At 37.6% G+C, this 15,420-nt stretch overlaps 1 protein-coding gene across 1 annotated transcript in view; it reads right to left on the reverse strand.

Moving 5' to 3' along the window:
- LOC150076901 (proteasome activator complex subunit 4-like) overlaps nucleotides 1-15,132 on the reverse strand; it is a 514,513-nt gene extending 499,381 nt beyond the window's left edge. The window contains exon 1 of the mRNA XM_090386346.1: nucleotides 14,764-15,132. Within this exon, the coding sequence (XP_090242472.1) occupies nucleotides 14,764-15,017 (254 nt within the window). The 5' untranslated portion in view covers nucleotides 15,018-15,132. The remainder of the gene's footprint in view (nucleotides 1-14,763) is intronic.
- Nucleotides 15,133-15,420: the final 288 nt, after the last annotated feature.

A 15,420-nucleotide genomic window follows, 5' to 3' on the forward strand; every position in this document is an offset into this window, starting at 1 on the left:
TTTTAAAAACACCTATAAATACAGAGTGAGAAAAGACACTTATAATTAAAGCATATGAACCAGATCAGCATTTCCCAAACTGTGTTCCGTGAGATGTGAACAAGTGTTCCACGAAAAATCGTAATTAATAATTAAAAAAATAAAATAAACAAATTTTGCATATTTGGTTTTTTTTTGTTTTTTTTTTTTGGTAGTTGTTGGCGCATAGGCTTCTGTGGCCATAATGCACCTCCCAAGGTTTTTGCAGTACTTTGATCCAAGCCCGAGGAGGGAATCGAACCCGCGACCTTTGGGTTGCCAGGCAGGCACTTTACCCACCTGGCTAGCCCTGTCAGCTGCATATTTGTAGCGTACACCACTTTTGTATAATTATAACATTTAACATAATTTTTTTTTTTTTTTTTTTTTTTTTTATACCAGCATGGACTAATAATCAAATAGACTGCGGAACACTTTATTTTGGCGGGCTTTGCATAGAGAAGTATGTGTAGAGGTAATGGCACCTAAGAAAAATTAGCAATACAGAACTATAATGAAGGAACTATACATAATAAGAGGGAAAAGCCAAAAAGGCTTCTGCAAAAACCATAAATTTAAAATAATGAATACATATTGTGTGCACAAAAAAAAATCAATATAAAATAACATACAGAAATACCAGAGGTTAGAATCAATAATAAACATCAATCAATAAAAAAACATAATCTGAAACAGATGTTAGAGACCTCTACAGCTGAAATAGGAAGTGACCATAACTGAGCATTAAGCAAATTGAGATTTGAAATTTTGAATATGGTGCAAGAATATACACCCAGCAAGAAATAAATAAAGCAAGAATATACTCAGCTCCTTGACATAACATGGCCTCGAAAATGCCCCCTGCAAACACGTTACTCAGACTCCCTCTGACACTATTTGGAAGATTAGAGGCAAGTGTAAAGTGTATTCGTGTCAAACGGCACCAGGGGTTTCCACATCTCCACGTAGTATACATCGTTATATGAAACAGAACACTGAGGCCAGAGATTTAAAAGTGTATGGATATTGTACATGGAGTACAATATTCATACACGTACAGTATCCATACACATATACAAGAATAGAGGCAGCAAGATTCTACACTAGATGATTGGATGCCTCCTAGAGAGCTGCAAATAGGTTCAGTCTGGGGGAATATCTAGAAGCCAGTCTGCACCATTTTAGAGATGCACCCTTGAAATGTAAGGAAGATTGGATCTCACTATGATCCCAACTTCATTGTCTCAAAAAAAACATTATTCATACTGCATGCTGGAAGAGATGGGGATTACCAGAGCTTTGCTCTGTAGACTAAATATGGGTTTCATCACTTCAAACTTGTGGCGCCTCCGTAGCCAGGTGGGAAGGAGCAGCAGTGCATAGCACACGCTTCTTGATTAGACCGGGGTTCGAGCCCGTCACCACCAAATACGGAGAATGCGGAAAGGTCAGGGAATGACCACCACATATCCCGGAGCAATATGGCCTTAGTTGCTAATGCTCCTAAAAACCAAATAACAAACAACAACAACATCATCACTTCAAGCCTCCAATAAGCAAAGTGGTGTTATTGCACCAGTTGATAAGAGTCATCCACACCTATAATTACCTGGTGACACAGAGGAGCAGCATTCCTTTGGGTGGCATTTACACCATACGCTGATACCTGCTTATGTTAGTTCACACTCGGGTGGTTACTTCCAGCATACTAGGTGTAGTATTTCATCTTGCATACAGGGAGTTGTACCCAGAGTTACTTCATGATGCCGCCATCATGAAAGTGCAAGCAGAGGATTATTTTATCACAGAACAACCAGACTACCAAAATTCAGTCCACTTGACTCACAAGTGTCACCCAAATATCAGTTCCATCACTGTTTTGAACTCCCAGGTAGCAAGCCCTGGCTTATCATACCTGAGAGAATGTCTATAACAAGTCACGTGATATGTGGCTAGTCTATGTGACATGTACGCAAAAAAGATAATAATTGCTGGATTTCTATCGGTCCAATTTTAATGAAATCTGTAATACCTCTACACATCCTGAAAGGCCCAAATATAAAATTTCATGAAAACTAATCTCCTGGAAGTAAAGTTATTAAGGAGGATGAAGGGAAAAAAAAGGGAAGAAACGATTGCTGGATTTCTATTAGTCTGATTTTAATGAAATTTAGAATGGTTTGACAAACATTTTTAAAGGGGCCAAATATAAAATTTCATGAAAATCCATCCACTGTAAGTCAAGTTATTATATGTGGATCGATGGACAGGCAAACAGATGAATACACGATGAAAACAATAGATGCATATATAGTAAATGTACCTAAAAGGTACAGAACGTACATGACCAATTTGATTGGATACTATGATGTGGTTACAAAGAAACTGGATGCAAAAAATAATTTTGATATCATATAGTTGGATTTCAGAAAAGCTTTTGATACTGCTGCACATGGAAGACTGCTGTACAAATTGGAGCAGTACGGTAAACAGGGCAAGTTGCTACAATGGATAAAAGGGTGGTCGAGTGGGAGAAGACAGAGAGTGGTAATCAATGGATGCTGCTCTTCGTGGAGTAATGTTATTAGTGGAGTCTCCCAGGGTTTGGCTCACTGTTGTTTTCTATATTTATCAATGATATTGATAAAGGTATGTAGTAGTAATAGTAGTAGTAGTGGCATGTGATGCAAGAAAGCAAATGTATGAGCTTATGCAGCATCAGCCAAAAAAAAATCACACCATTCCCTCCAAATGCCTGTCCAGTTCCTCCTTAAATTTATTCAACCTATCAACTTCCACACAACGACAGATGGAAGTTTGTTCCAGCAATTAACCACCCGCTGGCTAAAGGCAAATTTCCGCACATCTATTCTACATCTGTCCTTTCGTAATTTGAATTTATGCCCCCTTAGGTTCGTAATCTGAACAAGTGGAAGGATCCCATCAGATTTCAGCGTGCTCAACCCATTCAAGGCCTTATACACCTCAATCAGATCACCGCGCAGGTGCCTAGTCTCCAGCCACTGCAATTTGCAGAACTTAAGCCTCTCTTGATAAGAGGATCCCTTCATTCCCCTCACTAATCTTGTTGCCCTTCTCTGTACACGCTCAAGTAAATCTACATCCTTCCTAAAATGAGGCCTCCAGACCTGTACGCAGTACTCGAGGTGTGGCCTGACCATTGCCTTATACAGAGGGATAATCACCTCCTTTTCCCTGCTAGCAAAATTCCTATATATCATTGACAAAACCCCATGACCTGCCCTGGCAGCCTGTCTGCATTGCTCAGAAAACTTCATATCAGGTCATCATGTCAGGCTTAATATCCAAGTTTGCAGTTGATACTAAGGCTGGCAGGATTGTTAATGACAGTAATGGCAGTGTGCTACTGCAACAGGATCTAGAAAAGTTGGGCAGATGGGCTGGAAGTGGTAACCGACATTTAACATTGACAAATCGAATTACTGCATATGGGTAGAAGTAACCCTAAAGAAATGTACCAATTGTGTGGTACTACATTTAGGGTGATGGAAAATGAAAAAGACCTGGGAGTAATTGTGCAGCATATGAAGTTTTCTGAACAGTGCAGACAGGGTGCCAGAGCAATGGGGTTTTGTCAATGATACACAGGAATTTTGCTAGTAGGGAAAAGGTGATTATCCCTTTGTATAAGGCAATCGTCAGGCCACGCCTTGAGTACTGCATACAGATCTGAAGGCTTCATTTTAGGAATGACGTAGAGTTGTTTGAGTGAGTACAGAGAAGGGCAACAAGATTGGTGAGTTGAATGAAGGGGTCCTCTTACCAAGAAAGGCTTAAGTTCTGCAAATTACAACATCTGGACACTATGCACCTGCAAGATGATCTGATGGATGTGTATAAGGCCTGAATGGATCGAGCAGGCTCAATTTGGATGGGATTCTTCCTCTTGCTCAGATTACAAATCTGAGGCGGGCATAAATTCAAATTGAGGAAAGATAGTTGTAGAATAGATGGGCAGAAATTTGCCTTTAGTCAGCAAGTAGCTGATTGCTGAAACAAACTTCCATCCATTGTTGTGGAAGTTAATAGCTTAAATAAATTCAAGGAGGAACTGGACAAACTTTTAGAGTGAATGAATGTGTGAAATTGGTTTTTTTTTTTTTGGCTGATGCTATATAAGCTCATACATTTGCTTTCTTGCATCACATGCCTCTACTACTACTACTATCTCTCTCATAGTTTTGAAAATTATCTTCTCTAGCTTTCAGAATTATCAAGTTAATTTGGCCACTCCTGCTTTATATCCTCCATATTCTAAACTTAACTCTTATTTCTATGGTTGTATATCAGTCTGTAATGCCAGTAATAATTGTAGTAAACTTTTTTTTTGTTCCATAAAATTGTTATAATGTTCAGTGTTATAATATATATATATATATATATATATATATATATTCATCCCATGCACCTTCCTTTTCTTTTACAAACTTCAGTTCAATGGTCAACCACTTCAGTCTAGGCCTGAAACAATAACTAAGTAATGGTCAGGGTCTAGTATTGCCAGACTGTTTTGAAAAAATATTGTATACGCCATTCAATTTTTTTTTTGTGTTGAGAAATTATCTTAAAGAGATATACAGGGTATCCGTAAATGATGTTTCCAATTTTGATATTTTTTTATTCAGAATTATTTCAAGCTACACTCATGAAAAACATACCAGCTGAAAGATCATTAAGTTTTATCAATTGGCACTCGACTGCTAGTTTTGCCTACTAAGCAGCTACATTCAAACCTGAATGAACATCTTATCTGAACAAGTCATACCTGAATGAATAACTTCAGCATTGGATTGGGCGGGGAGGCCATAGAGAATGGCCTCCGACGTTGCCTGATCTGACGCCAAAGGATTTCTTTTTGTGGGGTTATATGAAGGATAATGTGTACATCCCTCCACTACCAAAGACACTGCAGGAGCTGAAGGCACCAATCACAGAGGCCTTTGTTAAAACTGATCACGAAATGATTTTGATTGATTTGGTAGTTGTTGGCGCATCGGCTTCTATGGCCATATTGCACCTCCCAAGGTTTTTGCAGTACTTTGATCCAAGCCCGAGGCGGGAATCGAACCCGCGACCTTGGGTTGCCGGGCAGGTACTTTACCCACTCGGCTAGCCCGGTCGGCGATCACGAAATGAAACACAGTGTGTGGCAGGAGATTGAATATCACTAGGATATCATTCGAGTTACTCATGGTGCCTACACTGAACATTACCAATGACTTTGTGTACCTTCATAAACTTATTTAATTGATCTTTCAGCTGGTATGTGTTTCGTGAGTGTAGCTTGAAGTAATTCTAAATAAAAAAATATCAAAATCAGAAACATTATTTAGAGACACTCCCTACAATTATACTGCAGATATTTAAAAATAATAATAATAATGAAATAATGGAAAATACACCAAAATACAGAAACTATATTTTAATGTAGAATATGTCACTAAAAATATTTTTTGTATAGGACTGAGGCTGTATTATATTCTTTCATCAGTTTGGTAACATATGTGTATTATTTTCCCCCTGCCCATGCCAACGTTCAGTATTCAAAATTCTGACTCTCATTTCTATAAATTTTCACAAACTGATGTTCAAAACCGTCTTAAATAATGGTACTGTACCAGCTAAATCAGGATGTATAATACATCAGTAATAACTGTCAAAACAAAATAACAGCACCACACTCCAAATGAATCATAATTTCTTTGGAGTGCAGTGCTACATTTCCTTTTCTGGACTTCTGTTTCCTTATATGCATTCTGATGATAGTACACTGCCAGCTCACAATTGACAACATTACCATCTGAAGGATCAACATTTTCAGTGAAAGACCTTTTCAATAAAAACTAAAATGTAGTAGTAGTAGTGGTGGTGGTGGCAAATAATGCACGAAAGCAAGCGTATGCAGCATCAGCCAAAAAAAAAAAAATATATATATATATATATATATAGAAAACTAAAGTATTGGCATACATTTTACTTTAGTTTTATATTACACAACGTTTGGTGGAATGTGCATATCTACTACCACTGATGTTTGCTTTACGATTTTCATAGTTATTATTATCTAATATTTTATGCAACATTTAGTGGAATGTGCATAATTTCTACCATTGATGTTTGCACTATGAATTTTATATATTTATTTTATAATTTTTATTTGAATTGATTAATCTGCATATTATATTTGCATGGTAGTGTGACGAAATGCTAATCTGAGTCCGCAGTGCCGTCTACAGCTCAATTAAGTTCTATATATATCAGTTCAATAGTTAGTTTGTCAGTGGTGTGGTTTCGCCATGAGAGAGTTGGCTGTCTGTCATCATTTTTTGCTGCATAAGGACCACCGTTGGACAAACCTACTGCATTGGCGGTTCGACCTTAGTATCGTCCCATCAATTTGTCTGATGTTCGAAATGCAGTGATTCCCTGACTATTATTGGCCTTGTGGTCATCTGTCGAGATGGGGCATAATGGTCAGTCTATTTTAATTTATTATTTTTAAGTTTAGCTGGTCATGTATTGTTGGTTGTGCACGTTTCCAATTTGGTGATATTTCACACAATTCGGACACTGGTGCTGTCGGGGGCACCATTAAATTTCCTTATAATTGGCTTTTATATTTTAATTGGCCTTCATATATTGCTTAGTAATTGACTTCCAAATTCTAAATTATATTAGGAACATACCTACCACAATACCCTCTTCATTATGTTTTTCCCCCACCCTTTGTTCTTTTTTACGTATTATTTTATGTTTAGTAATTATTTCGTTCGACTGGTTTGCCACACTACTGGCATACATTTTACTTTAGTTTTATATTATGCAACATTTGGTGGAATATGCATATCTGCTGCCACCAATGTTTGCTTTACAATTTTCATAGTTGTTCTTATTATCATTTAATATATATATATACACACAGGGTGATTCACTACCAGTGCGACAAACTTGCAGGAGGTGTAAGGGGCACAAAGACGAATCGGAATCACATAGCATTGCAGGGTCCGAAATGCCTTTGTCATGCGGTAGAGGACGTTGAACAGGAGGTCACGTGAACAGCGATCCTGCTGGAAGTCAGCATTTGCGAACCGGTTCCCGAGGAAGTCGGATGGACGAGTATTCAAACGTTGAACTGGCCGACATGCACCTCGCGTATGGAGCTGCGGACTGTAATGGGTGCGCCGCTCTGCACTTGTACCAGGAATGTTTCCCACACAGGCGTGCTCCTCATCATACGATTAAAATCGTATGATGAGAAGGTTACGTGAGATTGGTTGTTTCACAAGAGGTACCATGAATTGAGAGCAAACTACGAGGACACCAGACAATGAGGAGAATGTCCTACGTCTTGCAGAAGGCAATCCGAGTACTCGAGCGATAGGCCAACGATTAGGTATTTCCCAATCCACTGTATGGAGGATACTGTCAACAAACCAAATGAGTTCATACCATCTGCAACGCGTCCAATCATTGGAGCCTGCAGATTATCCACTCCATAGGACTTTTGCTACTTGGTTTCTTCAACAGAAACGGTTTGCAAATGCTGACTTCCAGCGGGATCACTGTTCACGTGACCTCCCGTTCAATGTCCTCTACCGCATGACGAAGGCATTTCGGACCCTGCAATGCTATGTGATTCCGATTCGTCTTTGTGCCTACACCTCCTGCAAGTTTGTCGCACTGGTAGCGAATCACCCTGTGTATATATATATACAGTCAGGTATGCTACAACGAACAATGCTACAATGAACGAATGCTACAATGAACAGTTTTATAAATAAAATCAGGATGCCATAACAAACGCTGAGGAATACTATTGAATCGACATAGCATACGCATGCTACATTTTCACTAAGGAAACATTGTTCATACTTTTCAAATTTTATATACAGTGTATAAAAGTTAAATAAATTCATTTTATATTATTTTTAAATCAGTGTTGGGGCCTTCCCGCTTTGATTAGGGCATCAGTTATCATCTTTGTTATCGTTTGTAAGATTCAGTTATTAGTTTAGTTCAGTTATCTGCTTATTTGCTCTTTAGCAGTGAAAATATTTTTTAAAATTATTCTGCTATATAATTTTAGCCATGAGCCGGTAAAATAGAGTGAAGAAAGGAAGCTAATTAACTTAGACATTAAGAAAGAAATAATTTTCAAGCGAGAAAGTAGAAAAAGTGTAGAAGATCTAAGTGCTGAATATGGTATGGCTAAATCAACAATCAGTACAATTTTAAAAAACAAAGAAGAAATAAACAAAATAAAAAAAAGAAGAAGGAAAAAAGTGTACAGGTTGCGAAGGGAATCTCTAGGTTAAGCAGTTCACGTTATAATATCACGGAAAAGATGGAAACTCTTCTGTTAGTGTGGATTAATGAAAAACAAATGGCAGGCGATTGTGTCAGTGAGGCAATTATTTGTGAAAAGGCCAAAAAAATGTTTGGGGAACTTGGTTCTAAGGCTCCTAGTACAAGTAACTCCTTCTGTGAAGTAGTTTTTTGGCACCAAGGGGTGGTTTCCGAATTTAGAAAAAGGACTGGATTACACAGTGTTGTGAGGCAAGGCTGCCAGTGGAGATAGGGACGCTGCTGAGCAACATCGTGAGAAATTTAAGAAAATAATTGAAGATGGAGACTTTCTTTTGCAGCAGGTGTTTAATTGCGATGAAACTGGCCTTTTCTGGAAGAGAATGCCACGCAAAATATATATCACAAAGGAGGAGACCACCTTGCCCGGCCATAAGCCAATGAAAGACCAGCTCACATTGCTCTTTTGTGCCAATGCTTTGGTTGCCTGACTGCAAGGTCAAACCACTGCTCGTGTACCATTTGGAGAACCCCAGAGCTTTTAAAAATATCAGGAAAAACCACCTTGGAGTTTTGTGGCATTCTAACCACAAGGCGTGGGTGACGGAGTCTTTTCTCTGACTGGGTGACTGAGGTGTTTGGCCTTACTGTCCGTGACTACCTTAGGGAGAAGGATCTTCCATTGAAGGTTATTTCGGTCATGGACAATGCTTCAGCCCACCCTTCTAATTTAATGGAAGAATTACCAGATGAGTTAAGTTTTATCAAGATTCACTTCTTGCCACCTAATACAACACACCTCTCCTCCAGCCTATGGACCAGCAGGTGATCGCAAATTTTAAAAAAACTCTACACTAAGGCACTGTTCAGGAAATGTTTTGAAGCCACTTCTTCCAGTAATGTGACTCTGAAGGACTTTTGGAAGGGTCACTTCAATATAGCGGATGCTGTTTGCCTAATTGTGGTTGCTTGGAAGGAGGTTTCAGTTAGGTGCTTGAATCCGGCTTGGAGGCAATTGTGGCTTGATGCTGTGACTCCAAGGGACTTCGAAGGCTTTCAACAGTTGGAGGAAGAGCCTGTTGTGCAGGAAATTGTGTGTCTGGACAATTCCATGAGCCTGGAGATCAATGAGGAAGATGTGGAGGACCACAGGAAGGAGCTAGCAGAGCTTCACAATGAAGAGGTAGTGAAGAAGAGGAAAGCTTTTGGCAACAAGAAGGATGAGAACACCTTAAAGAGGTGTTCTCTTGCTGGAATAAACTGTCCAAACTTATAAAAATTATCACCAGGATATTGCTGCTGTGGAAATGGGCCTTAATCATTTTATTGACACCTTGATGGCCCACTTTTGGAGGGTTCAAAAATCCAGGATAAAGCAGTCAACCCATCAGAATTCAGTGTGCTCAACCCATAAGGCCTTGAATGGGCTGAGCACGCTGAATTCTGATGGGATCCTTCCACTTGTTCAGATTACGAACCTAAGGGGGCATAAATTCAAATTAAGAAAAGACAGATGTAGAATAGATGTGCGGAAATTTGCCTTTAGCCAGCGGGTGGTTAATTGCTGGAACAAACTTCCATCTGTCGTTGTGGAAGTTGATAGGTTGAATAAATTTAAGGAGGAACTGGACAGGCATTTGGAGGCAATGGTGTGATTTTTTTTTTTTTGGCTGATGCTGCATAAGCTTATACACTTGCTTTCTTGCATCACATGTCACTACTACTACTACCCTGGAGTCATTCTTCAAAAAGGTGGACAACGACCTCCAACTGATGAACCTCCCACAGGACAGTGACCCAAGATGAGTACGAACGATGACTCCTCTTCTTCCACCTCTATGTGATTTTTTATGATTTTTATTAGGGAAAGTTTGTTTATATTTTCACTGGGGGAATACTGCTTATGCTTTCCATGTGCAAAAGATTTTTTATTCTTTTATTATGGAAAGTTCGATTATAGTTTTCACTAGCGAAAGTAGTAGTAGTAGTGGCATGTGATGCAAGAAAGCAAGTGTATGAGCTTATGCAGCATCAGCCAAAAAAAAAAAAAAAAAAAAAATCACACCATTCCATCCAAATGCCTGTCCAGTTCCTCCTTAAATTTATTTAACCTATCAACTTCCACGACAGATGGAAGTTTGTTCCAGCAATTAACCACCCGCTGGCTAATTGTTTATCATTTTCATGTGCGTTAGACTGTTTATGCTTTTTATTAAGGAAAGTTTGTTCATACTTTTCAAATTTTATGTACAGTGATAAAAGTTAAATAAATTAATTTTATATTATTTTTACCCTTATATTTTTCATTTTGTATTATATTTTTCCTATTTAAATCATTGTATTGGATAGTAACTTTGTCTAGACTGTGGGCCTGGAACAGATTACCTCTAAATACATATATTTCAATGTATGCTAGAACAAACAGATACTATATTGAACGAGGTTCTAGAATACCCTACACATATATATATATATATATATATATACAGTAAACCCCCACTATTCGCAGGGGTTATGTTCCTGAGAAATGCCACGAATACCGAAAACGCGAATATTGAGTTATGGCTCCCGTAGTAATAAAGGGGTTCCGTTCCAAAGTATGAAATATATAAGAAAAACTAGTCTAAAATTTTGTCTATGTACGTATTATATGTACCGTCATAATATAACTATGTACATAGACAGTACATGGTGAAATGCAAGCATAAGGCATCAAAATGAAAATAAGAAACAATTTAATATTAAATGTAATATTTATTAGAAATTTCAAACCAGCGCCTTGGCTAGCTAAAAAACTTATTCCGCCAGTGCTATCACCAGTTTCGCAAAAGTGCTGATAAAGGTGTTTTGCTTTTTCAAGAATGATGAGTGAACTTAACGGAATTTTATTTTGAGTTCGGTCTTCTATCCACAGATTTAAAGCTTTTTCCATTTTTTCTAATTTAACATCACGAGTTAAAGAGCAAATTTTTGAAGCAATTAGTGCGTTTTCACGGACACTACAGGGGATTTTTTCTTCCGATTTCTTGATTGATCGTACCGTTGACTCGTTGATTTTATAATGTTTTGCCACTGACAAGACACTTTCACCATTAGAAATTGACTAATAACTCAATTTTACTCACTAATGCCATCACTTTCTTTGATCTTTTCACAATTCTCTTGTTATTCGTAGCCATATTTTTGTAAGGACTAGAAAGAACTTGTCCACAATAAAGTCACTTTCTTTCGTTAACACACTCGAAAAAGTTTGTTTTACACTGCAAAACAGTATATTTTTCACTTTTGTAAGCATATCAATTTATAAATTGATACATTTATAAATTTATTCAATTTATAAGCATATAAATTAAAAGCAAATGACAAAACCTTCCATGGCAAGCACACAACACATACTGAACAAGGATTAGAGGGGAAACATCCATGCTCATGATTTTGTCACCCCCCCTCCCCCAACCCACTGAGCACTGTTTTGACCAGGAAAGATGATTTTAGCCATGCTCATGTTTTTTTATGGCGGAAAATGTTCATGGCGCTTTAAAATTCACATTTTTTTAGGTTTCATTTTATATTAAATCAGCGACCGCGAATACAGATACCTTGAATAGCAGGGTTCACTGTATATATAAATAAATAAATAAATAAATTTTCTGTTTATACTCCGGGACGACCAAACGGTCACAGGAGTTTTACAAGATACACAGAATACAAGAAACAGCACCGTATTCAGCAGTCACGGGCTTGAACCCCGGTCACTCAGGGCACGTGTACTTATGCACCCGCGCGCCTGACCACTAGGCTACGGCGGCCTATAATGTGTGGTTTGTAGAATAAATAAAGTGTCTGTGAAAATGGAAATGAAAAGTACACAAGGTGCCAGAATTAAGAGAAGCTTAAGGGATAGTAGAAAGTGGAAGTGAAGTAGTGGTTAAACAGGTGAAAGAATTTGAAAACTCTAGTGTAAAAATGAACTGGGACTGAGGGGGGAAAAAAATATACAAGTAAATAAATAAATAAATAACACTATATTCAGATATGGGAGGGCAATTTTAGCACAGGGGATGGCAAATATGCAGAATCTGAATATAGTGGATGAAAAAATGATACATAGCCAGGAAATTCATCAGGGAACTACTCCTGACCATGTATCAGGCACTGCGTTTCCAAACTTGTCTGTAGTATTAGAAAAAGGGGGGTAAATATGTGGCCTTTTATCGTAATACTAGTAGAGAAGGTCTGTTTGTTGTTTGTTATTTGGTTTTTAGGAGCATTAGCAACTAAGGCCATATTGCTCCGGGATATGCGGTGGTCATTTCCTGACCTTTCTGCATCTTCCGTATTTGGTGGTGACGGGCTCGAACCCCGGTCTAATCAAGAAGCGTGTGCTATGCACTGCTGCTCCTTCCCACCTGGCTACGGAGGCGCAGAGAAGGTCTACTAGTATTAAAAACCCCTCTAATCAACTGCAGATGTGCCTAACTGTGCTTTTCTCTTTCTACTGCTGTTTGTCATTTTGGAAATTTGGAGCCGTAATCTATAAACTCTGTTATCTGATCATCTAAATTTTACCGAATTTTATCTCCTGTAGTTCAGAATTATACTTGTTCTATTTTCTGTTTCACATATTCCTTCACATTTTGGTATGTCCGTGCCATCTGTCTGATGTTTCATGTTTTTAGGCCATCTTTCCCAAAATTTTTTTCAACGATAGAGGTCATCCCTATCTGTTGCTCTAAATCTATAAAAACTCGGTGGCTTGTCATTTTCTCTCTTTTGCATCTTGGCTGTGTACGTCGCTCCTCCGCTCTACTTAATGACTCCAGGTAACTTTTAGTTTTCGTTTCGATTTCCCTTTTTCTCTACAAGCCTATGGTATTAACACCCATTTTTACTAATGCTTGCTTATACCAGAACCCTTTCTTTAAGGTTGGCCCTTACACACCCAGTAAGTTCAGTATTTTTAATGACTTTTTCTACACTTTTTATCTTTATACTGTCTTTTTCTATCTTTTTCCCCGTTCGTAAAACTATTAGTGCAATACAAGGGTGATACGAATGCTCCATCTATCCTTAATCCTATCGCTATTTTCGCCTTCTTTTGAACATCTTTTCTCCTCTTCCCCTCACCTAGAATTTGCCATTCCCTATATCATTTTGCTTGTCTGTTCTTTTTCATGCGCTTCACATACATTTGTATTATATTCCACATTACACTTTTGTAAATTTGTATATATTTGTATTTATTTTAATTTGCATTTTTTACACAGCGTAGGGACTACCTTGTCTACTAGTATTATAATAAAAGGCCACATATTTGCCCCCCTTTTTCTAATACTACAGACAAGTTTGGAAACGTAGTGCCTGATACATGGTTAGGAGTCCCCTGATGAATTTCCTGGCCATGTATAATTTTTTCATCTACTATATTCATATTCTGCATATTTGCCATCCCCTGATTTGACCCCTTGCTAAAATTGCCCTCCCATATCTGAACATAGTGTTATTTATTTACTTGTATATTCCTTTTTTTTTACACTAGGCTTTTCAAATTCTTTCACCTGTTTAACCACTACTTCACTTCCACTTTCTACTATCCCTTAAACTTCTCTTAGTTCTGGCACTTTGTGTACTTTTCATTTCCATTTTCACAGACACTTTATTTATTCTACAAACCACATGTTATTTATATCATTTTGCTTCCTCTACTGCTGCACTGTGTGTTTGAGCATTAGACATACTATAACTTTTGTTATTTCCCTTTTTCTGCTCATTTTGCTTCTTAACTGTTATATATTCCTACTCTCTCTCTCTCTCTCTCTCTCTCTCTCTATATATATATATATATATATATATATATATATATATATATATATATACTTCACCCATACCCTCCAAGAATTTGTCTAGTTCTTCCTTGTTACTAGTTCCCTCTGTAGTGATATATCTTCTAATACTACTGATAATCATTATATCTCTAATTAAATATATTTGATAAGGAAACGCCAATTATGAAAGTTATGAATACTTTTAGTAAAGCAATATACAGTTTTACCACTGCTAATGCAATGGCGAAGCTATAAATTATGCCACCCCAATAATCTTTAACAGCCATACTAAATCTGACGTCGATCCCCTGACTCCTCGGGGGCCTTCAGAACTGGCGGACCAAGCGATATGTAATGGAGGATATATTTCATTGGTTTAGAAAATAAGAGTATTATTCATTCGGTATTAGGGGTATCTGGTGCCACTGGTAACAAACAAAATAACCTGTAACCACTTAAAAATTAATAAATGAATAGGCATTTCTAAACTGTTCATTATATGCCAATGACTATCATACGGTGGTATCCAAAAAGTTTAAATATTATTAATTTGGGTATACAAAGTAAAACTTACTTCATTAAGTGATTTGTCCATATAATTGTGCTCGTTGTGATTTCATGATACAAGACAGCATTACCAAGGTTGCTTTTAATATCAGCTAAATATTTCTGAGATTCTTGATCTAATCGTTCCCCATAAGGCAAAAGCTTATTATACAGAAGTTCCTTCTGCGGAATATAACCAAGTCTAGCTTTAAATTCTGCTAACTTATCCTCGTCACAATCCATCGAACCTTCGCAATCTGCTGAAACAGTCTGGCTGTACATTGTTTATGAATCTATGAACTACAAGCACATTCAAATAAACTATTTTGTTCGATGAACAAACACAACTACATAGATTATACACAGTGATTCAGTTCTCCATGGTAGCGGCCATGGATTGATGATATCGCGATGACGTTAACTGTTATTAGCGACCTCTAATACATATTTTGGAAAAGGAATAATTTTAAGTTTGAAACGTGAATGAAATTTTTGCTGACCTGCATGACGTTGCATTTGATTATAAAAATTATAAATCACAATAAATAGATAAATTACTGAATACTATACTGATAGCAAAATAGCAATCAAAAATTAACTCCTCGTGTTAGGATTACTACAAATACAGAATATGGAAGACTGCTGCGCAAATTGGAGCAGTGTGGCATTGGAGGCAAATTGCTGC

This window comes from Mastigoproctus giganteus, chromosome 12, assembly GCF_048544385.1.
Source record: "Mastigoproctus giganteus isolate SK-2022 chromosome 12, ASM4854438v1, whole genome shotgun sequence".
Lineage (NCBI taxonomy): Eukaryota > Metazoa > Arthropoda > Arachnida > Uropygi > Thelyphonidae > Mastigoproctus > Mastigoproctus giganteus.